General features: G+C 41.5%; 1 protein-coding gene and 1 pseudogene across 4 annotated transcripts; one reads left to right on the forward strand and one right to left on the reverse strand.

Moving 5' to 3' along the window:
• On the reverse strand, window positions 1–27,296 carry C1H8orf88 (chromosome 1 C8orf88 homolog). Of its 4 annotated transcripts, none has more exons than XM_061607186.1 (6): window positions 27,196–27,296; window positions 16,289–16,385; window positions 12,416–12,507; window positions 4,727–4,811; window positions 2,942–3,048; window positions 1–1,078 (listed from the first exon to the last, which is right to left on the reverse strand). In XM_061607186.1, exons 2-6 carry the CDS (start codon window positions 16,356–16,358, stop codon window positions 1,019–1,021), a joined length of 414 nt encoding a protein of 137 aa, XP_061463170.1. In that variant the 5' UTR covers window positions 16,359–16,385; window positions 27,196–27,296; the 3' UTR covers window positions 1–1,018. The 4 variants fall into 4 exon arrangements, with proteins under 4 accessions (XP_061463170.1, XP_061463160.1, XP_061463179.1 ...); XM_061607176.1 differs by lacking the exon at window positions 27,196–27,296 and adding an exon at window positions 27,035–27,174; XM_061607195.1 differs by lacking the exon at window positions 27,196–27,296 and adding an exon at window positions 26,892–27,005.
• On the forward strand, window positions 18,896–18,970 carry LOC133375975 (U6 spliceosomal RNA; annotated as a pseudogene).
• Window positions 27,297–27,950: the final 654 nt, after the last annotated feature.

The raw sequence follows: 27,950 nt of genomic DNA on the forward strand, positions 1-27,950 counted from the left end.
TGACTTGGCGACTGGTATTTTATTAATGTAGTATACTAATGAATCAATATAGTTTGATAACAAAATCAAGCAGAAAGATTAGTGGAATACACTGCTTATATAATACTCTTTTCTAATGTTATAAGACCATATTGTTTATAGCGTTAACTCTTGAAAAGCTGTGTTTTCATAGTTTTTCCCGCCATTTTCTTCCTTTGCTGTATACTTTATCTTCCCTTACTACATAGACTTTACAGATCAATAGCATGCAGTCACATAATTAAATCTACAGTTTAAAATCCACCCCACCCTAATCAATCTAGTTTATTATTTAGGAAGAGTTACAGTGATTGATGGAAAATGAAAAACTAAACTTTACTAGGTGCATTTTTTTTATATTCAATGTGTTAACTAGTTCTTAGATGATATCGTATAGAAAAAGATAAGGTGAAAAATGGGAGCAGAGAGGGAAAAGGCCAGGCCAAGAGACAAAATTATTAACACAGACCGCTACTATTAAGAAATGCATTAGAAATTGTTATAACATTAGAAAAAATGGCAAAATCCAATCAAAGGAAAGTTCTTTTAAGTCCCAATGATTTCAGTGGCAGAAATTTGTGTATTTTTTAAAAATACTAGTCAATATTTTAGGTACACATATAATATACACGCTATATTTTACATTCACTAAAGGTGAATGTAATGTAATGAAAGAGCAACATTTACCATATGATGGTTGGCTATTAGCTTACTGTAAGGTGTATGCAGTATGTAGCCATGAGGAGTCAGTAGTATATAGCAGCTCATCAATGAGAAAAGCCTTCCCCACCATTGCACATTTCTAATCAGTTGCAGCAAAAGTGGTAAAGTGAACTTCAGTCCTTAGGACACCAACAGCTATGACAGTATGTTGTTATGTGCAACATTTCCAAATTTGACAAGTGACAGTGGTTCTGCCTCATTTTAGCAGTTCTCTCCTTTATAACTATAAAAGCACAATGAACTATCGGTTCAAAGTCATACAAAACTTGAAGTTGATTCACATAAATTTTCTGTTGAAAACAGCTTTACTTCCGATATGAACTGATGGGTACACCAACTGTAAAAGATAAATTTGATTAGTCTACTGGCATTAGATCACATTCCCTTAATTTTTAGTGGTGAAAACGACACATTCCTCATCTTCAGAAAGACCTATTGTTGCTTGTAGTAGGTAGTAAATAGTTTTTCTACAAGACAAAATGTCCCACCACCAAATTTAGTTAAGAATATTTGCATTACACATTTAAACAAGCTTTGAGGTGATGCATTAACACTAAAGTATTGAACACAGATCAAGACCAGCCTCTGAGCAAGTATTATTAAAAACCTCAAGAGCACATGTATCTGAGTAAAGCAACAGCAGGGAACTTCCAGCCACTGGGCCTCCCCATTTAGTTCATGGCACCCTATGTCATCATGCAACATCAGGCACGGAAGACATAAACCAGCAGGGCTACACTGATGTAGCAATTTGCATTTTTGTTCTGTTGTGAGCCGCTTTGAGCTCCTACTGGGAGGAAGGATGGGATATAAATTTAACAAACATACAAAAGCTACATATAAATTAATAATGACAATAATAATGATGATATAAAGGATTAATCAACGTGTGCACCTCATTATTACTTTCCAGCAGTTGGTACAATTCAGTTCTTTTTTAATTTGGAGCCTTTTTATATCTCCCTGCAGCAACAGAAAAAGGTTCCAAATTCAGAAAATGCCAAATTATACTTGGAAAGGAAAAGAACCAGGAGCATACTTTGTGTGCTCTCAACTCTTCCTTTGCAAGCCGTGTGTTCACAACTGCTGTCAGCTGATAGATGGGTGGGGCAGTCCACCTGTCTAAGTGTTCCGTGGAGCAGGGGGAACTCTGCATCTAACCCACCAGCCAGATCCAGTTCCCCATCCTTGACATGATATAAATGGTTAACATAGCTAGGAAATAATAAGTGAATGCATGTTCTTGGGAGTACTGATAGTAGTTGATAAAAGAAAAATAGGGTGTGTATACCCATTAGAATCTGTTTCTTTACTGGTAGTTCTTGTCAGACCCTCGCCTACCTCCCCAGAATAGTTTAAAGCTAGTTTTAGCATTCTCTTATTAGCAGCTCTCCTTCAACAGCAACCCCTTTTTAGTGTGCTGCATTCACAGAAACTTCTGGTAATACCTGTAAGTTAACGTATTCAGAACCAATATGGGCATGACTTAAGTTACTGGAAAAGTATTAAAACACAATAAAATAAAAAGAGATTACACAATATCTCTCTTGCCATAAATAATGTTCCGAAAGACACTCTTCTGGAATTATATGCAGCATATTAGTAATAGCTGTTCCTTAAGCAGCAACTTAGAATAATCCTGCATAGGCGGAATACAATGAGTTGCTCAAGCAAAGGTGTTTGCACAAAGGAATAGCCTATCACCATTCTATTCGCTGCAGCCCCCAACTGGGCTACAATTGCTGTTATGTGCCTTCAAGTCGATTACTACTTATGGCGACCCTATGAATCAGCGACCTCCAATAGCATAGGTCATGAACCACCCTGTTCAAATATTGCAAGTTCAGGTCTGTGGCTTCCTTTATGGAATCAATCCAGTGATACAGTATGTATCCACAGCTACAATGGCGGCGGGGGGTGGGGAATTGAGTGGAGGCAGCTTACACGAGCAGAGCTTTATTCACATAAACTGCTTCTATCTGATTCCTCCCTTGCTCCATATCTCAGACCATTTCTGAAAGCCCCTTGACCCTTTGAGAGAGGTTATTCAGGAATGTTGGGGGTTACAGTGGGAAGAGAATTCCCCTTGCACAAGGGCAGTACTAAATACAACCCATTACCTCCACTAATTAACCTGTACTCTTTTTAACACAAAACAAGCCACTTAAATTCTTCTAAAGTTTCAAATGCAAACACTTACTGGTTTTTCAAGTACAATGGGGTGATCAGGAAGAAATTCTGGTTTCTTTTGGGCAAGTGAAACCTCTGAAAGCTTCAAGAGGAAATCTCTACTATATGTTATCCTCTCTGCCAACACAAAATTAGAGAATTAAGACATATTGTGTTAAAAAGTATATATGTATGAGACATCTTCTCCTGAAAATTATGAATTAAAATCCATTTATGATTCTTACATCACCCAGAAGCTGCATTACAATGGATTTGGAGTTCTACAGACCATGGGATACCCATTTATATAGAGTTTTAAAGTTGAAAGTTCTACTGCATCAGAAATGATGAAAAGGGACAAGAAATGTCAACCAGCTAAAACCTAGTTTATTCCATTTAAAAGCCTATTCCAATGACCTTTGTGTACTGAATGAGCTCTTGAATAGAAGCAATTCTCCATTTTACTCAGTAAGTAACTTTCAAAGTTTTGTTGTTATGTGCTTTCAATTTAAGATTACAACTTATTGCAACCCTATGAATCAGTGACCTCCCAGAGCATTTGTCATGAACCACCCTGTTCAGATCTTGTAAGTTCAGGTCTGTGGCTTCCTTTATGGAAGCAATCCATCTCTTGTTTGGCCTTCCTCTTCTCCTACTCCCTTCTGTTTTTCACAGCATTATGGTCTTTTCTAGTGAATCATGTCTTCTCATGATGTGTCCAAAGTATAACCTTGGTTTCATCATTTTAGCTTCTAGTGATAGTTCTGGTTTAATTTGTTCTAACACCCAATTATTTGTCTTTTTCGCAGTCCATGGTAAGCTCTCCTGCAACACTATATTTCAAATGAGTTGATCTTTCTCTTATCCGCTTTTTTCACTGTCCAACTTTCACATCCATACAGAGATTGGGAATACCATGGTCTGAATGATCCTGAGTTTGGTGTTCAGTGATACATCTTTGCATTTGAGGACATTTTCTAGTTCTCTCATAGCTGCCCTCCCCAGTCCTAGCCTTCTTCTGATTTCTTGACTATTGTCTCCATGTTGGTTAATGACTGTGCCGAGGTATTGATAATGCTTGACAAGTTCAATGTCCTCATTGTCAACTTTAACGTTACATAAATCTTCTGTTGTCATTACTTTAGTCTTCTTGACATTCAGCTGTAGTCCTGCTTTTGTGCTTTCCTCTTTAACTTTCATCAGCATTCGTTTCAAATCATTACTGGTTTCTGCTAGTAGTATGGTATCGTCTGCATATCTTAAATTATTGATATTTCTCCCTCCAATTTTCATACCTTCTTCCTCTTGGTTCAATCCCGCTTTCCATATATGTTCTGCGTACAGATTAAACAAACAGGGTGATAAAATACACCCGTCTCACATCCTTTCAGATGGGGAACCAATTGGTTTCTCCATATTCTGTCCTTACAGTAGCCTCTTGTGCAGAGTATAGGTTGCGCATCAGGACAATCAGATGCTGCGGCACCCCCATTTCTTTGAAAGCATTCTATAGTTTTTCATGATCTACATAGTCAAAGGCTTTGCTGTAATCTATGAAGCACAGGGTGATTTTCTTCTGAAATTCCTTGCTCCGTTAAAGCCCACCAAGATTAAAGTTCCAGTCTGAGGTACGCTTTGCATAAACCTGCATCAATCAAGTTGTAAGTTTCTTCTATGATTGCCTGCAGCCACCCACTTAATCCTGATACAATATAAATGTGACCATCAAGACATGTCCCAAATAAGACCTATTTCAGGAGTCCATACATCTCCCATAGTTTTAGTATTATTCAGCACTTTTACTCACAATGTTTACCTTTTGTGATTTCAGGTTTATGTTGCTCTGATAGAGTAGGAATCAGACTTTCATTTAACACCAGCATTCCATTAGACTTGCACATCTAAAAATAAAAAAACCCTTGACGTTTTACAGTGGTCTAGAATTTTGCTGTTAATGCAGATTATTAATAATATAGAATTTTGCTCAAATCAACCAATTTTTAAGAACTACCAAAATTATTTCCAGAGTAGTAGCAGTGTTGGTCGTTACAGCAAAAATAATTAAGTCTTGTAATATTTAATGACTAACACGTTATTATGGCATAAGCTTTCATGGGTTACAGTCCATGTCATCAGATGCATGAAGTGTCTTCCTGAGTTATAGGTATATTGTGAGCTCAGAGGGAAATGAAATGCAAAAGCACAGATGGTGATAGGCCTGTATTTGTTTACACAGCCTCCCAACCTAAAACAGCTACTCACCAGCAACATGTCATGTAACAGATATGGACACAGAAACCAGATCTGTGGCAATCCCAGATGCCATCTCTGTCCCCATGTCTACTCTGACAAAATTATTAATGGATCTAGTAATGTCAGCCCCATCAAGGGCTCATTCACCTGCTCATATGACATGAGTGCCCTTCTGCATTCTACATAAATCATAAGTTCTTAAACCTTTCACCCACAGCACCCACTTGAAAATGCTGGTGCAGGGGCAAAGCCAGTAAAAAATGACAGTAGGCAGTTGCAGAGATTATGCCAATTACTAGCATCATATTCTAGCTATTATTTAATCTCTTCGGAAGTTGCCAAATTCTTTGCTACAGTCAGCAGTAGCTTGTGTGGGGCAGGCAGACAATGGGAGTGGTGTGCTCATTGGGACAGGGTAAGGCAGCTGTAGCAAGGTTGGTGGAGCTCTGAAGTGGCCCCACAGATGCATGCGCACCTGCAGGACCATTACCACCAACCCAAAGCACCTCAACCCTAACTGCCACCTCATCACAATGAGCACACTGCCACCAAAGCCTCTGCCTTCACACACACCCTCACGAGCCATTTCCTTGTGGCAGGGAGTCCTACAGTTTAACTTCTCTCAAATTAAGTACATACATCGGTTCTGGAGGTATCATGACTCAGTCTCCATGCTTTAAGCAGAATTTGCTGATCCTCAAAGTCTAAATAGAAAAAGCTTTTTATTTTATATTTTCCCTTCCACGTATCTCTCAATGTATTTTTCCTCATTTTCTGTCATTTTACACTTCTTTCACTTGTGTTCTATTTCTCCCAATCAAACAGACCGTTTCTTGATCCCTCCTCCCTACATCTTTTATATTTATTATTATTAATATTTATTAGATTTATATCCCGCCCTTTCTGCCAGTAGGAGACCAGGGCGGCAAGCAAAACCACTACCAACACTTTAACACATCATAAAAACAGCCTTTAAAATATATTAAAACAAAACCACCATTAAAAACATATTAAAACAAAACATCTTTAAAAACATTTTTAAAAAGCTTTAAAAAATCTATTTTTTAAAAAAAAAGGTTTTAAAACATATTAAAAAGCAATTCCAACACAGACGCAGACTGGGATAAGGGCTCTACTTAAAAAGCTTGTTGAAAGAGAAAGGTCTTCAGTAGGTGCCAAAAAGATAACAGAGATGGTGCATGTCTAATGTTCAAGGGGAGGGAATTCCACAAGGTAGGTGTTACTAAAATAAAGGTCCGTTTCCTATGTTGTGCAGAATGAACCTCCTGATAAGATGGTATCTGCAGGAAACCCTCACCTGCAGAGCGCAGTGATTGACTGGTATATAAGGGATAAGACGGTATTTCAGGTATCCTGGTCCCAAGCTGTAGAGGGCTTTGTACACCAAAACTAGAACCTTGAACTTGGCCCGGTAGCTAATAGGTAGCCAGTGCAATTCTTTCAGCAGCAGGGTTACATGTTGGCAATACCCTGCCCCAGTGAGCAGTCTCACCAGCACATTTTGCACCAGTGGCAGCTTCTGGACCAACCTCAAGGGTAGCCCGACATAGAGCACATGACAGTAATCCAGCCTGGAGGTTACCAATGCATGGATAACAGTGGTCAGGCTATCCCGGTCCAGAAACGGCCGCAGCTGTCTTACCAGCCGAAGCTAGTAAAAGGCACTCCTAGTCACTGAGGTCATCTGGGCCTCTAGCAACAAAGATGGATCCAGGAGCATCTCCAGAGTACTGACCTGCTCTTTCAGAGGGAATACGACCCCATCCAAAGTCGGCAACTGACCAATTATCCGAACTCAGGAACTACCAACCCACAGAGTCTCTGTCTTGCTAGGATTCAGTCAGTTTATTGGCCCTCATCCAGCCCACCACCGAGTCCAGGCAGCGCTCAAGGGCTTGCATGGCCTCCCACAATTCAGATGTTAGAGAAATTGAGCTGGGTATCGTCAGTGTACTGTTGACACCTCGCCCTGTATCTCCTGATGACCGCTCCCAAGGGCTTCATATAGATGTTAAACTACATGGGGGACAAGATGTTATCCACAGCACAACTGCCAGGTCAGCCCAGAAGGATACCACGGTCAATGGTATCAAAAGCTGCTGAGAGATCAAGTAAGAGTAACAGGGTTGCACTCCTTCTCCGGATAAAGGTCATCCATTAGGGTGACCAAGGCCAATTCAGTCCCATAACTAGGCCTGAACCCAGACTAGAATGGGTCAAGATAATCTGTTTCATCCAAGTGTACTTGCAATTGCTGTGCTACAACCCTCTCAATCACCTTCTCTAAGAATGGGTTATTTGCGACCGGCCGGTAGTTGTCACAAACCAATGGGTCCAGGGTGGGCTTTTAAAAGAGTGGTCAAATCACTGCCTCTTTCAGGACGGTTAGAACCACTCCCTCCCACAACGATGTGTTGACCACACCCTGGATCCACTCAGTTAAACCCCCTCAGCAAGCTTTAATAAGCCAAGAAGGGAAAGGGTCAAGAAGACATGTTGCTGGCTGCATCAATGCAAGCACCTTGTCTACGTCATCAGGCTGCATCAACTGAAACCACTCCCAAGAAGCTGCAGCACATGTTGCACTGGACACCTCACTGGGGACTACAGTAGATGTGGATGAGACATCAAGGTTGCTAGGGAGGCGAGCAACTCAGGGCTGTGGAGTTGGTACACCAAACCTTTGACTCCGACTCTATTTTTCTACTGTCCGACTCCGACTCCTTCATAAATGGTAAATGTATATTAACTAGTAATAACAAATGTTGTTATTGTTCTGTAGCAACTTCAGTTTGTTCCTCAGTTCCAGGAGCATGCTCTTCAATTTCGAACATTCCTATATCTCTGAAGTGTTCTTCTAGCTGTTGGTCACCTTCATTATCTGCATTCATTAGTTTAATTGTACTTAGCATGTTTGAAGCATTGTCAGTTACAATACAAAGAGCTTGTTCTTTTTTAAGTTCATAATTTTGCAGAACCTCTTCCACTAAGATCTGGAGAAACTCGCTGGTGTGATGAGCTTCTGTGTCTTTTACTGCCAGTGTCTTGGTAACTATTTTATTCTTGTCACAAACAAATTGGACATTGATGGCAAAATAGTTCACTCTATGGCATGTGCAGGCATCCATTTTAAGAAATACAAAGTGTCCCTTGAGAGGTTTTTTTAAGTTCTTCCTTTTGGTTAAGGGCTTCTTCAATCACTATTTTTCTAATATTATCTCTTTCCAGAGAAACACCAAGTTTGCGGGCCATTTCTCGCTATATTATTTATATTATATTATAAGTTTTTATTTTGAAGCCGGAGTCGGTACATTTCTACCGATTCCAACTCCACCCAAAATTGCTTCCGACTCCGACTCCACAGCCCTGGAGCAACTTTATCCTCAAAGTGCCTTGCAAACAATTGACAGTGGGCCTCCAAAGGGTCTAAAACTCCATTTCCTGGAGTTGATGTCAAAAGACCCCTTACAATACTGAAAAGCTCCATAGAACAGCTACTTGAGGATGTGATGGTGGCAGAGAAGTGGGCCTTCTTTGCTGCCTTCACCGCTGCACAGTAGGCATGGTTATGTTCTACTTGTGCCTGATGAGCCTCACCATTTGTGTTCTAGCCGTCATCCAGCCTGTTTCATTGCCCTTAGTTCACTGGTGTACCAAGGTGCAAACCCGGCTCCACAATGCCGGAGAGGGCACTCAGGGGCAACCGTGTTAAGAGCCTGACACGCCTCGCTGTTCCACAGCATGACAAGGGCTTCAACAGGGTCACCTTCTCTATCTACTGGGAACTCCCCTAAGGCATTCAGGAATCCTGTGGATTCCATTAGTCTCTTGAGGCAGACCATCTTAATCTGTCCATCACTCCTGCAAGGGAGGATCGGAGCCATAAGTCTAAACTTCACCAAGAAGTGGTCTGACCATGACAATGGGGTAACATCCACCACCACCCATCTCCAGACCACACCTTCCTCCATCTGGAGCAAAAACAAGTCAAGGGTGTGCCCTGCCCATGCATTGGGCCGGTGACAACTTGAGACAGCTCCATGGTCATCATGCAGGCCATGAAGTCCTGGGCCAGAACACCAGAGGCAGCCTCAGCATGGACACTGAAGTCACCCAGAACAATAGTCACCCAATACCACAGCCGAGTCGGCCTCTATCAGCTCTGTCAGAGAAGCTGCCAGGCAGCAGGGTGGACAGTACACCAGCAACAACCCTAGTTTCCCATCTCCTTGGCCCGACACCAGAAGCAGGCCCTCACGGCCAGCTCCAAGAAACAGTGGTTTCCTGATGACAGAGATGGAAGTTCTGTAGACCACAGCATTAGTCTCTCTTTCTCCTGTAACAGGTTCCCTCTTACCCCCTCCTCTCTTTTTGACTATTTATTGCTTTTAAAAATATTAACATTTCTTCTAGTTTCTTTCAATGCCCCCTTAGAAAATAGAGAAAACGCTTCCAGGCTTAGGAGGAGACTGGGCAGGCAGGAAGGACTAGGGTGTGTATGCACATGCATGAAGTGGTGAGTAGCCCTGTGTAGTTCTCCTTTTCCTTTTCCTCAGTTTCCCTATATTTCCATTCTCTCTTCTTGCCTCATATTCAGCTGACCACCCCATACATCAGTTGCCTTTTGCTTTCCTCCCCTCCCCTCCAGCTTTGCGTGTTACAGCCTCATTCACCAGCTATCTAACCAATTCCCATCCTACACTATCTAACCAATTCCCATCCTACAAAGTGCCTATGTATGGCATGTGTGGCGAACTGTTGCTACTAGCATCCATCCAATCAAAGGACTACCACACAAGTAGGAGTCAGGCTACAGCACTGAGGCCCACTAATGGTCCTCAGTCCATAGTTTGAGAAACACTAACATAGAACAAACAGGCCAGCCTTGTAGAGAGAGAAAAAACAGGACACAAATCTGACATCAGCAATGGCAAGACTCAGAAACCAGATGGGGAAACTTTCAACCTCCCAGGCCACTACATCTGAGTGGGGCAAGACATCCATGGGTTCCAGCACTTATCCAGGGTTTGGTTTCCTTGGAAAGAATGTCATTGGAGACTGTGGTGTCTTATAGGATATATTTACACACATATATACAACCTGAATGTACAATGGAGGGTTTCTCAGCATTAACAGTCCATAAGATCTTGCTCCTCAAAGCCCATAGCTTTGGGGGTTCAGACACAGGGACCAAGCAAATTTGTCTGTTTTTAGTTCCCAACACAAACCACTTCTTGGCTTCAACATGAGGTGGCCTCCAGCCAGGTGATGGGGAGGAAGGACCTCTCTCCTGAACGAGTTCTTATAGCCCACATTGCTCTCCTGGCCAATCCTTGCACATGTTAATGAAGGCACTTGACACGACTTGGCTGAATCCATTAACTTATGAAAGGAACTAGTCTAACAAATAGAGCAGGTTTCTTCCTTCGCAGATCCCATATCAGAGGCTGGAAATGGGATTCATAGACACCATTGATCAACCCCTAAATCCAGTAACACTATCTATCCTTGAATAAAAGAATTTCAGAGGGAGACTAATGTGAAAATACTGAGTTACAATTTATCTAGAGGCTAATTGTAATCACTTGTAGCTTGAACAGGGACACAGGTTTCATCATCAAACTACACGTGTCAGCTAGCATGCCAAAGCAAGGATATCTGTGTTATTGCGACTACGTTACAATCAGCAACTATTTTGTGAGTAGCCACTGTTAACATAATTATCACTGTCAGTACTTTCTGCATTTCCCTGTGACCTCACTGTTTTACACCCAAACCCAAATGGTGTATGTGTGTATATATGGTATCTTAATATTATGTGTACCAGGGCTGTGGAGTCGGAAGCAATTTTGGATGGAGTCGGAAGCAATTTTGGGTGGAGTCGGAGTGAGTAGAAATGTACTGACTCCGACTTCAAAATAAAATTAATATTTTAATATTAATATTAACTTATTAATATTAATACATTAATATACATTTGCCATTTATGAAGGAGTCGGAGTCAGACAGTAGAAAAATAGAGGAGTCTGAGTCGGACAGTAGAAAAATAGAGGAGTCAGAGTCGAAGGTTTGACATACCGACTCCACAGCTCTGATGTGTACACATGCATATGCATAAATGCACTTCCATTTAACTTTATGCATATGATGACATGGACTCCAATCCATGAAAGCTCAGGCCACAATACATTTGCTTGCCTTTAAAGGTGCCATGAAATTGTCTTCACAAAAATCATGACACCATATTTATTTTGCTAACATTTTAGGCCAGCCTTTCCCAGTGTTTGGGTCTTCTGATGATGCTGGACTACAACTCCCATCATTCCTGACCATTGGTCATGCTGGTTGGGGCTGATGGGAGTTGTAGTCCAACAACATCTGGGGACCCAAACACTGGGAGAGGCTGTGGCCATCACAAAACCATATCCCCAATGAAAAAATGTGCCTTTAATTGTTAAGTATACAGCTGACTGCATGCAAGACCACACACATTTCAGATTTATTGCATCATAGTACCCCAAACATTAAATTTTCAAACAAAAAAAAAGTATTTAGGCAGTCGCTACGTGTGGTATTAGCATAGATAAAGTAGGTTTGTTCAGGTACAATCTAATAACTAACTGTAACAGGCATGTCACTCGAAAAAAGTTACTATCAACATTTTTAGATTAACCATCTTGTAAGAGTCATATCTATTGACTCATGTTCCTTTCTATGTCCATCTTCATACTTCATTTAAATGGGTTCCTTGGCAGAATTGTTTAAATACCAGTTGTCAAAACTACTCTATACAAACCCTATTGGTTTCCAGAGAGCATAACAGACAGTCTTCCACAAACTGGTGGCTTGCAGACATTTATGCCTGAAACTGCCATCATCTATGACCACCGGGGCTAATAGGAGTCCAAAACATCTAGAGGGTGCCTGGTTAGGGAAAGCTGGACAAGACTTTCAAGGATCAGACTGCTGAGTGTGTAAATGCTACAGAACAATTTACTTCTGGTTTTGTAGGCACAGCTATCAGAATCATTATTTCCCACCAGAGTACTCTAAACATGTCTCATTCATCCTTATAATCTTAAGGTACATAATTTTTCCCCATTTCACAAACTGAAAACTAAAGCCGAGGCACATAGTTACTATCTAAGGAGTTCAACGCTCAGTTGGGACATTTGTAGTAGCCCAGAATACGGTGAGAACTATTACTTTTATATACTGGATTAATACTTACCGAACTAATTTCATTATGCAAATATACAGGAGTGTTGCATGGAAACTTAGCCTGGAAAGTGAAAGTGGTTGCTGATACTGCGGGAAAGGATGCTGTAGAAATAATTTATGTTTACTTCTTTGTTAGTAAATTGAGGAACACTTCCATCCTCTAAACCATCTTTAAAAACTAAACTACCTAAATGCAAAGCAACAATGCAATATCTAGTCCTCACAAAACATATATGGACTATCAATATGTCTGACGATTTGTGAATGCCTCAAGAAGCTTACCATCTAAAATTCAACAGAGCTGTTCATTTTCCCCACTAGCATGGAGATGGAAATGAAGGCAGGAGTAAACACTGGAACACATGAATGTATTTCAATTACTTGTACTTAGGCTTTGTTAGAGCAGGGTATGGGGACTAAAGGCTTATGAAAAAGGCTTTACAGAAAAGGTGGGTTTTGAGGAGGAATTTGAAGGAAGTAGGAGAGGTGAGTTAATACAGATTGTATCAAGACAAACAGAGCAACAAGGGAGAAAGGGTGACTGAAGGAAAAGGAGATGGAAAGGTAAGATGGCAGTGCCATAGTAAGCTTTGAAGGTTGGACAAAGCTTTTTTATTTATTCAGAAATTTATATCTTACTTTTTTAAAATAAATTCAAAGCAGCTTTTTTAAAGTAAAAATTGATATACACATACATCAAATATAAAATCAAACAACTAGAATTATGTACAATAGAACTAAGAACACGATAAAATAATTCAAGCACAAAAGTAGGGGAGAGAAACTTCGTCCTTAACTTAAAAAGCCAGGCAAAGTTGTTGTTTTTTTTAAAAAACCCCCAGCTTATCTGAAGTTTAAAAGAAAGCCAATAGAACCTTCTAGGGAAGGAGCAACACAATCTGGGTGTCTGAATTGACTATTAGGATAGATAGCAAGTCAGAATAGGGATTTAAAGAGAATCAAACTATCCAAGTGTCAAAAGCAGTGAATGTTTTTAGCAGCAGAATTTTGGATGAAGGTGAGGAGGCCAAGGTGAAACAAGGATGAATAGGACCATTTAGCAGGAGAAGGCTATTATACTCATGTCCTTGTGAGCTTCTCATCAACATCTAGCCTCTAACTGCTGTGAGAACAGAAAGGTGGACTAGCTGGTCTGATCCAGTAGGACTCATGTTCCTAAGAACGTAAAAACTAACTGCCACAACAGGGCAATTCAAGAACCATCTTGCCGTGAAGAGAGGAGAGAGAAAGATAGCCTAGGGAGTTGCGAGTCATCTGGTTCCCAGTGCTACAGCCAAGGTGGCATCTCTTCCCCCTAATAACCATGAAAAGGAAACCCAAGGACCATCTTATCCTGAGAGGAGAACAGTGTTCAAAAGGATTTTTTTCTCTGTAGTTTGCCTTGGATCCTTGATTAAGCAATTTTAAATAATGCATATTAATATTTCTATGTAAAAGCCTGTGAAGTTTGTCTAAAAGACAGTGTATAAATATCTCAAATAATATAAAAAGAATCCTGCTAAATCAGACCAAAGACCTAACTAGTCTGTTCTCACGCTGAACCAAATGTCTGTGGGAAACTCCGAAGCAGTAGATAAGTGGAACAGCCCTTTCCCTGTACAGCAACAGGTATTGAGGCATACTGCTTCTGATATTACAGTTAATTCACTAATAGGCAAAAAAGCCCTCGTGGCTTAAGAATGTACCTGTAGCCAACAGACGTTTCTATCGAACTTTAAAAAGCAGGGAAATTATGCAGCTATAGTGAGCAGGAGACCTCTGAGATATGAACTGCCCTAAATTTGTAAAAATGCAAACACAATTTGGATTGGTCTTTCACAGTCCAATCCACTTCCTGCGTAGCTTGGAAAAATTTGGTAACATGTTCCTCTGAGTATATGGTGGGAGGGGAGGGGCAGGAGGAAAGTGATAGGAGGGAGGAGGAGGAGGGTAGGGTATGTTTGATTATTTGCATGCATTTTGAGTTCAGTGGGATTTACTCCTGTGCAATCATCCTTAGGATAGGTGAAACTGATCTGGGGAGGGGGAAGGGGAGGAAGGTTAGTGGTAGGGAGGAAGGTAGAGGGGGGAGAAGGAGGAGCAAGAGGGAAGGGAGGAGATTAGGTGGGTGGGCAGAGGGAAAAGCCCTTTCCTTTTCAAAAGGAAAACATTGTTAACAATATCATTTTTGGGGTTTCCCCCCACCTTTATATTCTATAGCAGACACATGCAGTCTCCTACCCACATTTGAACCAAAGCTGTCCCTGGCCACATCCACACCAGATATTTAGAACACTTTAAACAGTCACGGCTCCCCCAAAGAATCCTGGGAAGTGTAGTCTGTGAAGGGTGCTGAGAGTTGTTAGGGGACTACCTCTTCCCCTCACCAAGCTACAATCACTAGAAGAGGGGCTGACTGTTAAACCACTGTGGCCACTGGAGCTCTGTCAGGGGAATAGGAGTCTCCTAACAACTCTCAGTAACCTTCACAAACTACATTTCCCAGGATTCTTTGGGGGAAGCTGACTGTTTAAAGTGGAATAAATGTCTGGCATGAGTGTGGCCCCCTGATGAGCCAAGCCAAACAACTGTTAGTCTGGCTTTTAGAATATTGACAGCTGGTTCTTACTGAGCATGCCCAGCACTAGCACAGACTCCACTGTTAAATTTCTTAAATTAATTAAAAATCAGCTGTGCATTTTTTAAACTTTTAAATTGCAGAAGATGAAGGTCAGTGTATGAGGCAAGGTCAGTAACAGAATTACAGGCACTCTGTGAACATGGCTGATTTTTAATTAATTTCAACAAATTATGAAACCCAACAGGTATCTGGATTTTTTTCCTCGTTTTCGACTTTAAACTAATAATTCTAACAATAAGTGTTTTGTGTATCGCCATGAAATTTCTCAATTTTTGTGCAAATTTCTCCTGATAAATGGAAAAATACTGAAATTGACAGATCTTTCCATTTCTAGTTCTCTGCATGTTTTCTCAGAAAGACGCTCAAATATATTTAATGGAGCTTTATCCCATGTATCCTTGGAGAGGATTGTATCCTTGGAGAGGATTGCTAGCCTGGATCTTCTCAGAGACAGTTCAGAGTATCTTCAGAAGAACTGTTTTGCTTTGCATGACTTGTAATGGAGGGATGCAAATATACAAGGGGTAGCAAGGAGCTAGAGCCATCAGCTCCTGATAACAGCCTGATAATATTTTGTACTGTTTGCTTGTACAGTAGGGCCCCGCTTTACAGTGCTTCGCTAATGCGGCTGTCTCAATTAGACGCAATTAGACTAAAGCCCCACTCATACGGCACTTGTTCCGCCTTTACGGCGGTTTTTGGGCATTGCGCACCATTCTATTCAATGAGTTCCGCTTTTCGGCGGGGGTCTGGAACATAACCCGCCATATGAATGGGGCCCTACTGTACTGGAATTTTAAACTGTAAACCACCTTAGGTACCTTGGCAGAAAGTAGTATATAAATGCAATAAAATAAATATATACAGGTTCATATAAACTTGTAATGCTGTCTCTTGGGGCCAAACTATACCTAATGTTAAATGCCATTAGTGTCCATGGCAGTTTCCTTCGTGCAGTACTCACACTCTGACATTCTACTCAATTCCTCAGCCTTGCTGCCCACCTTTTTACTTCCTTACCTCATCCATAAAAAGGACTTAAGGAGCTTCAAAACTGTTTGTGTTGGGGGGAGATTTTTATAAGGACTGTAATACAGGAGACAAAGCTTAAACTCCCTCCCCACATCCTGATTGCTCCCAACTGTTATTTAATGTTTAAAAACCACATCATGTAACAGCAAACTATAGGTGGCTTGGCCCTCCCTTTCTCAGAATGTACTCCAAAATAATCAAGATACTTACCGTGGGGAGAGAGATGGCGTGCAGGTCTTGCTGGCTGGAGGGGCTTACCAATCATTCCTTTTGTCTCCATTTTTTTTAAACACTTTGAGGTGCCATACTGTAAAAAATAAAGTACATGTAAATAATTGGGAAACTACCAGAAATTAAGTAACTTAACATGCATTTAGCAGCCTTGCAAGTAATCTTCAAGGTTGTTCACCTCATACAGCACTCAGTCTAGCCTTCCACACAAATCAACACTTCTTCGTGGTAGTTCCCCATTTGTGGAATCCCTTCCCTAGTGAAATGCATAAATCTCTCTCATTATTACCTTTTGGGAGAAATTTAAGAATATTCCTCTTTACTCAGGCATTTGATGGCTGAAAGACCTGTCCCTGGCTACCCTGAAATTATTAGTTTTGAGATTAGGTGATTGCTTTTAGGAATTTACCTGTTTTTAGACATTTTATGGTACCATTTTAATATTGGTACGTTGGCCGCTTTGGGCTCCTTTGGAGCAAGAGTGTGATATAAATTTAATAAATAAAAACTGTTGCCTATCTTTCAAGTTCCTTGACTCATCCATAAAAAGAATAAAAGTCTAAATTCCTAGTGATTCATAATATTATTCAATAATTTAGTGTCACCCCAAACCAAAACATATGAATTTACTAGCTGTATATTTCAACTCAATATATAACATGTTTAATCTTTTTTGTTTGTTTTTTGGTTTGTAAGCAATACTAGTGGTCTATTAATCCTGATTTTGATTGACAAAGTATACTATTTGGGCCATATTGTTCTATCATTCAAAGTACTATCTGCATATTATTTGATGCACTCTTTTAATGTTTAAGGACATTTTCCTAAAGGACACACTAAAGGGTACAGAGTGGACACCATCATAAGAGTCACTTTTTCATGTTATTGTGAAATGATTTACAGTGAAATCCTATATATTCTTATTCAGAAGGAAGCCTGATTGAGTTCAGGGGGGCTTATTCCTAGGTGAGTATAGGATTTCAGGTTTAATGTAATTGCTTTATGCAATGTTGATTCCATTAGCCAATGAAATATGCATATTAAATAAACCTGATTCATCCATTCTAAATATTGCCAGATACCTGTACTGTCTTCTGTTCTGGTGCCTAGCAATCTATAAAAAAAAGACTGCTTCTTATTCACTTTTTAGCGTTTATGAATTTATACACTTCAGTCACACACATTTAAACATATGATTATTGACGATTCTTATGAAGTATATTATTGTAACTGATGATGTAAATCTACAGAAACACGAAAATCACTTTTTCCTCCTAATTCAGTTAAAGCAAAACAGCCTAGGTCTTTTAAAAAAATAACAATACAGCGATCAAGTATTTCAAAGAGGCAAATTGTGATAAACTGGGTAGGGCAGGTCCTCCACTTATAATTTTCAGTGTTTAACAGAGCAATCCAACTCATGGGAAGCCAGGAGGGGTGAGGGGCTGGCGGAGGAGGGACTGGCTGAATGCTGGCTCAATCAGGAGCAATGTGCACAAATAGAAAAGCAAAAGCTGGCTTCGATGAATACCCTTACCAGTGAATAAGCACTCCCTATTGAGCACCAATGTAATTATTTTCCTACACTGACCTTTCTGCCAGTGGAATTTCTGCCTGTATTGGGACACACAGAAAAGGCCTGAACACAAGTAGGATGTCATATAACACTAGGGTTGCCATATTGCCCGGTTAGCTGGGTTTTACCCGGATTCTTTCCATGCCACCCAATGCCCGCTTAGCCCATTAGGTGGCCCAGATTCTCAGCTTTAATTTAAAAAAAAAAAAAGTTTCTAGGTGGTCCAGTTCTCGAGATATACATAAAAACATCAGCCACCCTCCCCAACTGTTAAATCTTTTTTTTTTTTTAACAAAAATGTCCTGTATAACACTTCGTAGCTCTAACCCTGAGTGTTCAGGATTGCAGCCAATAAGTGAAGCCAGGGTTGTGTTTGGCTGACCTGAGGCAGTATCTAGAAAACCTCATTGCAATGCCAGAAAATGGTGGTTTCCCCCCGTTTATCTGAAAATCTCATAAATTGGGTAAGTATATACATTTCAGGTTTTTTTCCTGAATTCAATAGGACTTACTTTTGAGTACACATGGTTATGAATGTTCTGTAAATTAATGGGACTTTTTGGTGAATGTAAAAAAGAATTGTGTTTGTATTCTAAATCTTTCTGTCTCCATCCAGTCCTATTTTAAAGCAAGTAGGCAGGGCTTACTTAGGTATTACAGTTTTTATTATGTAGGAAACTAATACTGATTTTTTAAAAGCTAATACTGATTTTTCTGCAATGACCAACTGGTTTGACAATAAACTATTACATGGGCTGTATGCATTTATACATCTGCAGTGTGTGTGTGTGTGTGTGTGTGTTTATGGAGTCTTTCCAACAACCCTGTGAGGTAAGGTTGGTGATTGGAAACCAAGGCAACTCAGAGCAAGCTGCCTTGCAATACACAGGGTGTCTTTCGCCTGTGAGTGGAAGCTGGCCCGAAAGACACTGGGGTGGGTTGAGTTTTAGGAACAGAGGAACACTCGCTTAAAAACAGTGCGAAATCGTCATTAAAATGACTGGTTGCTTGTTCCCAGTTTAGCAGCACCTATGCTAAGATTGAAAAGATACAGGGAAGATTAGCAAGGCCCCTGCGGAAGGATGGGCCCTGCTTTGCTACTGCTGCTGTCATCACCGGCCTCACCCCCGCTCCTGCCCCCCAGGCTGGGCTCGGTGTTGCTGCCCCCGTTGCCTCTCTTCACCGGCTCAGCCCTTGAGGCTTAGGAGGAGGCGGGACTGGGCGAGGCGCTGCACAGGCCCAGTGATGATGTCCACCACAGCATGATGGCAGCAATGCTTTTCCAAGACTACGGGCCACCCGGCGGAGGAGGAATGGCAGCGGCCGGGATGCCCCCCAGGCCAGCCTTGAACAGGGAGCAGGCAGCGCTGCTGAGGAGGAAGAGCGTCAACACCACCAAGTGTTTCCAGGTGCCCAGCTCCGAGCATGTGGCCGAGATTGTGGGCCGGCAGAGGAACACATTGAAGAACATTGAGAAGGAGTGCAATGCTAAGATTTTGATCAGAGGCAAAGGGTCTATGAAAGAAGGCAAGGTGGGACGGAAAGATGGCCAGATGCTGCCTGGTGAGGGCGAGCCACCTCATGCTTTGGTCACTGTTAACACCATGGAGAACGTGACTTTAATGTATTAATGTTTTTATCTTTATTTTTCATTGTAATTTTATATTTTTGATTGTACGTCACCCAGAGTGGTTGGCTATCCTCCCAGATGGGCGACTAATAAATCCAATAAATAATAATAACAATAAGAAATAAATCCCTTTAAAATCCAATAACCATAAATCAAGAATAAACAGTTGGAAAACAGCCTAAAGAGGCATAATTCTGAGTTTTGGGTTGGGTGAATGAAGTTTATTTATTTATTATTTGATTTATATCCCACCCTTCCTTCCAATAGGAGCCCAGGGCGGCAAACAAAAGCACTAAAAGCACTTTAAAACATCATAAAAAACAGACTTTAAAATATATTAAAACATCTTTGAAAACATTTTAAAAGCGTTAAAAAACATCTTTTTTAAAAAAAGAAAAGGCTTAAAAACATATTAAAAAGCAATTCCAGCAGACTCAGACTGGGATAAGGTCTCAACTTAAAAGGCTTGTTGAAAGAACAAGTTCCTTATCACTTGAGCCTGTAGTTCTCTGCACACTTCCCAGTTTGAGTAAGCCCCACTGAATACACTGGGACTTGCTTCTGAGTAAACATCGGATTGCACTATAAATATCTTTACAGATTGTGTAATTAACATATTTGATAGTCATTTTTATATAAATATTTCTTCATACTGTGTCCCAATAAGTATTTGATTTCACACTATGGTTGTAGATGATTTTTTCCTCTACATTTTAAGTGTGCCCTTCATCCTTGGGGTGGTCATGGTTCTCCGTTTTGTGTGTCAAGTGTATGACACAAGGCCCAGATGAAGACAAATGCTGTGATGCCAAGATCAGCGCATATTCAGGCAGCAATAAAAATGCTCCTACGAGAGCTTCCAATTTAAAAAGACATTTACAGCCCTTTCCAGGGCTGTGGAGTCGGAAGCAATTTTGGGTGGAGTCGGAGTCAGACAGTAGAAAAATAGTCGGAGTCAAAGGTTTGGCGTACTGACTCCACAGCCCTGTGTCAAAGTGAGTTTATAGCAGCCCACAGGGTAGACAGAAAGGGTAGAAAATCTTCTTACTCTTACTCATTTCTCAGACCTCTTTCTGAAGGGTCAAATCTGTTAAGAATTTTGGAGCATTTTAAAGGATAGGGGCAGGGCACTGCAGGCAGGGGGTTGCCAACCCTGCTTAGATATGGATGTCTTTGCAGAGGATCCCTAGTCAAAGTTTACCAACAGCACAATCCATACTATATCTACTCAGAAGTAAGTCTTGTTGAGTTCTGTGGTGCTTAGTCCCTTAGTAAGTGTGTTTAGAATTGCAGCCTTTGGGGGCATCCATCTTTACTCTTGAGTGTTCCCATCTAACATCTCCACAACACTAGGCTCCTTTCTTCCTACAATGGCCTTCTGGTGACTGGCCTGGCCTGGGGGCACTTAAACCCTTCTCGCTGAAAGCAAATGGGCTAGATTAAATGTTCCCTACCCAGGCGTCATATTTTAGCTAAGATTTCTATCTTAATCTCCAATCAGAGAAATTTTTTTTCATTGTATGCTCTAAACAACTGTGATTGATGCTTAATGTATCTAATGACAGCACTAGGGCCCATCCCTGTGACATCACTCAGGCACACCCCCTGACATTACTCAGGAGTCCTCCTCCGGCCCACCCCTGAAATTTCAGGGTTTGGGATGCTTCTGACCTGGCAACCCTAATTCCCGCCTTCCATTGTTGTTAGCCAATGAGGGACACCACAGTTGTCCTGGAAAAATGAAGAATTTTAGTCTGCTTGCCTGCTGCATCTGCAGAATCTAGCAGGTTAGAAAACTGCACATGCCCACTTGATCAACACATGCAGCTCCATCCCTTACCCATACACTTTCTGGTTGCATCAGCAAGGAGAAGCAGCTTTCATCTCAGCTGCCTGTTTCTCAGGATATGTGTCTTAAGTGGTGAATGCAATGGGAGGGTCTGCCTGTCAACATGGAGAATGAAATAAAAGGGTTTGACTCCACCAAATACTCCCTCCCCTGAACAGATACAAGATATAAAAGCAAACCTCTCTGTAGAAAAGGCAGTGATACTAGCATTTGCATAAGAACATAAGAAGAGCCTGCTGGATCAGGCCAGTGGCCCATCTAGTCCAGCATCCTGTTCTCACAGTGGCCAACCAGGTGCCTGGGGGAAGCCCACAAGCAGGACCCGAGTGCAAGAACACTCTCCCCTCCTGAGGCTTCCGGCAACTGGTTTTCAGATGCATGCTCCCTCTGACTAGGGTGGCAGAGCACAGCCATCATGGCTAGTAGCCATTGATAGCCCTGTCCTCCATGAATTTGTCTAATCTTCTTTTAAAGCCGTCCAAGCTGGTGGCCATTACTGCGTCTTGTGGGAGCAAATTCCATAGTTTAACTATGCGCTGAGTTTTGTCTGTCCTGAATCTTCCAACATTCAGCTTCTTTGAATGCCCACGAGTTCTAGTATTATGAGTGAGAAAAACGTTTCTTTATCCACTTTCTCAATGCCATGCATAATTTTATACACTTCTATCATGTCTCCTCTGACTCGCCTTTTCTTTAAACTAAAAAGCCCCAAATGCTGCAACCTTTCCTCGTAAGGGAGTCGCTCCATCCCCTTGATCATTCTGGTTGCCCTCTTCTGAACCTTTTCCAACTCTATAATATCCTTTTTGAGATGAGGCGACCAGAACTGTACACAGTATTCCAAATGTGGCCGCACCATAGATTTATACAACGGCATTATGATATCGGCTGTTATATTTTCAATTCCTTTCCTAATTATCGCTAGCATGGAATTTGCCTTTTTCACAGCTGCCGCACACTGGGTCGACCTTTTCATCATGCTGTCCACTACAACCCCGAGGTCTCTCTCCCGGTCAGTCACCGCCAGTTCAGACCCCATGAGCGTATACGTGAAATTAAGATTTTTTGCTCCAATATGCATAATTTTACACTTGTTTATATTGAATTGCATTTGCCATTTTTCCGCCCATTCACTCAGTTTGGAGAGGTCTTTTTGGAGCTCTTCGCAATCCCTTTTTGTTTTAACATCAGCAAACTTGGCCACTTCACTGCTCACTCCTAACTCTAGGTCATTAATGAACAAGTTGAAAAGTACAGGTCCCAATACCGATCCTTGAGGGACTCCACTTTCTACAGCCCTCCAATTGGGAGAACTGTCCATTTATTCCTACTCTCTGCTTTCTGCTTCTTAACCAATTCCTTATTCACAAGAGGACCTCTCCTCTTATTCCATGACTGCTAAGCTTCCTCAGAAGTCTTTGGTGAGGTACCTTATCAAAAGGTTTTTGAAAGTCTAAGTACACTATGTCCACTGGATCACCTCTATCTATATGCTTGTTGACACTCTCAAAGAATTCTAATAGGTTACTGAGACAGGACTTTCCCTTGCAGAAGCCATGCTGGCTCTGCTTCAGCAAGGCTTGTTCTTCTATGTGCTTAGTTAATCTAGTTTCAATAATACTTTCTACCAGTTTTCCAGGGACAGAAGTTAAGCTAACTGGCCGGTAATTTCCGGGATCTCCTCTGGATCCCTTTTTGAAGATTGGCGTTACATTTGCCACTTTCCAGTCCTCAGGTACAGAGGAGGACCCGAGGGACAAGTTACATATTTTAGTTAGCAGATCAGCAATTTCACATTTGAGTTCTTTGAGAACTCTCGAGTGGATGCCATCCAGGCCTGGTGATTTGTCAGTTTTTATATTGTTGATTAAGCCTAGAACTTTCTCTCTTGTTACCACTATTTGTCAGTTCCTCAGAATCCCTTCCTGCAAATGTTAGTTCAGGTTCAGGGATCTGCCCTATATCTTCCACTGTGAAGACAGATGCAAAGAATTCATTTAGCTTCTCTGCAATCTCCTTATCGTTTTTAGTACACCTTTGACTCCCTTATCATCCAAGGGTCCAATCGCCTCCCTAGATGGTCTCCTGCTTTGAATGTATTTCTAGAATTTTTTGTTGTTGGTTTTTATGTTCTTAGCAATGTGCTCCTCAAATTCTTTTTTAGCATCACTTATTGTCTTCTTGCATTTCTTTTGCCAAAGTTTGCGTTCTTTTTTATTTTCCTCATTCAGACAAGACTTCCATTTTCTGAAGGAAGACTTTTTGCCTCTAAGAGCTTCCTTGACTTTGCTCGTTAACCATCCTGGCATCTTCTTGGCCCTGGTGGTACATTTTCTGATCTGCGGTATGCACTCCAGTTGCGCTTATAGTGTTTTTAAACAACTTCCAAGCATTTTCGAGTGATGTGACCCTCTGGACTTTGTTTTTCAGCTTTCTTTTTACCAATCCCCTCATTTTTGTAAAGTTTCCTCTTTTGAAGTCAAATGTGACCGTGTTGGATTTTCTTGGCAATTGGCCATTTACATGTATGTTTAATTTAATAGCACTATGGTCACTGCTCCCAATCAGTTTGACAACAGTTACATCTTGCACCAGGTCCCAGTCCCCACTGAGGACTAAGTCCAGGGTTGTAGTCCCTCTGGTTGGTTCCATGACCAACTGGTCTAGGGAATAGTTATTTAGAATATCTAGAAATTTTGCTTCTTTGTTGTGATTGGAACATATATGGAGCCAGTCTATGTCCGGGTAGATGAAGTCACCCATTACTACCACATTTCCTAGTTTGGATGCTTCCTCAATTTCATATCTCATCTCAAGGTCTCCCTGAGCATTTTGATCAGGGGGACGATAGATCATTCCCAGTATTAAACCCCTGCTGGGGCATGGTATCACCACCCACAACGATTCTCTGGAGGAGTCCGCCTCTTTTGGGGTTTCCAGCTTGCTGGATTCAATGCCTTCTCTCACATATAGAGCGACACCGCCACCAATACGTCCTTCCCTGTCCTTCCAATATAGCTTATATCCAGGGATAACCGTATCCCACTGGTTTTCTCCATTCCGCCAGGTCTCCGTTATGCTCACTATATCAATGCTCTCCTCTAAGACCAAGCACTCCAGTTCTCCCATCTTGGTTCGGAGGCTTCTAGCATTAGCGTACAGACACTTGTAAGCAGCGCCTCTCTTCAAGTGTCTTTGGCACTTTTGGTTTGGCCTGTGGTAATTTTGCCCTTCTGAATTGATATCCTGTGCCCCTGCTCTCACAATGCCTACTTCTAGGCCTCCCCCTTTTAAAATTTCATCATTTCTTTGGTCTTTATCCCAGGGGGGAGGTTTATTCTGAACCGGACCTTCCTCAGCTCCTGTGAGCCCTGTACCCACCTTGTTAAATGGTACTTACTCCTAAGTAAAGTTGCATTGGAATCCGGCCTCACTCACCGTTGCCTGACAGAGCCTCTGTTCAGCAATTCAGAAAAGGCTAAAAAGTATTTTTTGATACATACCCTTCTTCAAAATGACTGGCAGGCATCTCTCCACCAAAGATCACTCTACTTCCATCTCCCCAGGGATGGATGGATGTGTGCGTGTGTGCGCACACGCGTGCATGTATACCTATACACACGTGTATATATATACATACACAAAGAGGTGCTCCCTCTCTCTATGCATATATTCAATGCAATAGGGGGTGTAACCTTCCCCCCCTTAAGACTAATAGGAATGGAACAGCTACCCTGTCTAATGCTACCACAGCTTGCCAGGTCTCTAGAATTCTCTGCATTTTTATTTTCTTTTTAAAAAAAGAGGTGCCAGCACCCAGGTCTCCATCATGTTCCAGCCGTTATCATAGAAGGCTCCATTTCCCCTCTCTCTGATCAGATAGGCGAGAATCAGTGTGCTAAAGACACTTCTTACATGCTCAGACATGCTCTCTTTAGATAAGATGACTGACAGAACTAATAATATTGAAATCTTGATTTCTATCTGCGTTAAAAGTTGTATGATTTTTATAGTGCTGCATTGACTTGTTTTATGTTTGTTGTGTTTTTATTGTTTTTACTATGTTCGTAAGCTGCCCTGAACTCCGTTTTTAACAGAGGGAAGGCAGGATATAAATCCTCTTAATAAATAAATATTCCATAATAGGCATTTAAGGTTGAAAATGAAGGATTTTTTTAAATCTTCAAATCCTTCCCCAGTTTTTGGTGGTAATTGCTAGGCACAAAATAAAACTGGATAATGCAACTTTTAATATGATTAATTTGCCTAATCAAGACATTATTTGCATACTATGTAAATTATGCAACTAATTTATAATTTGCATAATATGCAAATCAGCCTGCCCAGATTTGTGGAATTGTAATATGGCAACCCTATGTAACACACACCGCAGTCCCTTCTCCGCCATGCTGTCCCCAGCGGACTTCTGGCTTAGCCAGTAGGGTCCCTGCAGCTCAGCCAAGACGAGGGGCTTCTGCTGGCAGAGCCCAGCAGCACTGGGAGCCTGCTAGCTCAGCCAGGGGTCCGCTACATCCCCCCAGCCTGATGCAAATAGATGTTGGATTGCATCCTAAAATGTCACATAGGGTGATGTAGGATGGTCATTTTTTTGAGGGTTTCCATGGAAATTTTGCTGTTTCATTCATCATTCATCAGCAAATTGATTCCATTTGCAAATACTATATTAGGCAAGTTTGGCAGTTTCTAAGGTTTTTAGCTCTGCTAAATACAAGCAAAACCCACATTTTTCCCAATGCAAATTATCCTAATTACATAGGAATAATTTTTGGAAACTTTTCTGATTCAGAATTTTCCAGAAAACCCACATTAGTGAATATGGGAAGCATTACAGTGACTAGGCAGCAGATTTTTTAAAAATTATGTTAAAAATACAAGTGCTCATTAAGACTGCAGATACCATGTGCCATCTTAGAAGATTCATTCCTCCCTCTTCGCTCACATAAAAGAATGTATCTTCTAAGATGGTTCTTGCTGCAATACTTGTGTGCGTCAGAAGAAAATAAGGAATTCCGAATTATTGGTTTTAACATAAAGGTAATATACAGAGTAGTTTGTATGGTAGTAGGGGTTGGCTGCCAAGAGAAACAAAATGGTCTTCGATCTGGGTTCGGATCCCAATAAATCTCCTTGGCCAGTTAGAAGTTGCACTTGAACAATAGTAATTTTAGTTTTCTTTTTCATATTTGTCAGTTAAACTTCACACTGGCTGTATGTTAAAAAATGAATAAAAATATTTAAATTAGTGATTTGGCAAACAAGTACGAGTAAGTCCACTTTAGTGGTGTCACACTGTGCCTCACAAAAGCGTTCCAACAGGATCACGAGGTTCGTTACAGAAAGAGCCGAAGGGACGCCTCGGGTGGGACAGGCGAAAGCCAGAGCTCAAAAAGCATTGTGGGCCTGTGGAAGAAGCACTTTCAAGCCTCCAGAAGTTTTGCTTTCTTTAACCCCCTCCGGGCCTCGAAGGTCTTGCTTCTCCCCTCATGATTTGCGCCACACAACTTACCTCAGGGACAACGCTCCAAGTTTACACTGCACCGAGTAACGAACGCGCATGAGCAAATACTCCCCCTCACCTCGCGCGCCTTCGTCGCGCTTCCCTACCCTGTAGGTTGTCGCTGATGTCCCTCTCAAATACCACTCACTTACCGCGAACTTCGAGCCAAGGAGTCAAGCAGCGGCAGCTTTTGCCGTTCTTAACACCACAACAGACAGACACACCCGTCACCGCCTTCACGCTTTGACAGAAAGCGGGAGATGGAGAGGCCTATGAAAAGTAGGTGGAGCTAATAGGGCCGGAACTGTCTCACCTGGTGAAGCTGCTAACGGTCTCCCCGCGTGCAGGTAGCTAGTATTCTGAAGTCAGCGCGCGCGCTATGAGCGCGGCTGGGGCCGTTGGCGTCACGTGCTGTTAGCTCGTGCTTGTGGTTTACGGGGGGGGAGTGTGGCACAAAGTGGGAAAGGCGCGTCCAATCTCCGATCCTCGGTACACGGTCCCGGTTTTTTCGAATGTGGTAAAGTTGCACTGGCAAGGAGGCGACAATCCAGTCAGGGTCACATCCACACAATACGTTGAAAGCAGTCTTATACCGCTTTAACAGTCATGGCTCTTCCCCCACCCCCAAGAATCCTGAGAAATGTAGTTTGTTATGGGTGCTGGGAAGTGTAGCTACAGGTTTCCTGTTACTTCCAGTTTGTATATTAATAAAAGTTTACTGTGATTTTTTATATTAAAAACACTTAACATCCTAACCCTTTTTAGAGCAAAAGTATCTTTATATACTTATCTATGATATTACTGTAATGTGCATTAAGTGTAGCTTCCTTTGAAGACAACTTCCCATAGGCATCTGGTTGGTCACTGTGGAAAGAGGATGCTGAACTAGATGGGGCATTCGCCTGCTCCAGCAGGCTCTTATGTTCTTACTTGAAAGCTTCTGCTAGTGCAGCTTCTATGTGTTCAGTGACATTTATTTGCTTGTTTAATGTGTCTACACCTGATGAGCATGAGGATTTGATGTGAAACTTTTGAGCAGTTCCATTGCCTGCCTGTGCTCTTCTTAGA

This window comes from Rhineura floridana, chromosome 1, assembly GCF_030035675.1.
Source record: "Rhineura floridana isolate rRhiFlo1 chromosome 1, rRhiFlo1.hap2, whole genome shotgun sequence".
NCBI lineage: Eukaryota > Metazoa > Chordata > Lepidosauria > Squamata > Rhineuridae > Rhineura > Rhineura floridana.

What these genes read in the sequence shown, in the direction of transcription:
- C1H8orf88 (XM_061607186.1), bottom strand. Translation starts at nt 16,358, where the DNA reads ATGGAGACAAAAGGAATGATTGGTAAGCCCCTCCAGCCAGCAAGACCT. An exon ending in ACGCCATCTCTCTCCCCACG is followed by an intron (nt 12,508 to 16,288) that starts GTAAGTATCTTG and finishes TTATTTCTACAG; the next exon opens with CATCCTTTCCCGCAGTATCA. An exon ending in CCATTGTACTTGAAAAACCA is followed by an intron (nt 1,079 to 2,941) that starts GTAAGTGTTTGC and finishes TATCTTTTACAG; the next exon opens with TTGGTGTACCCATCAGTTCA.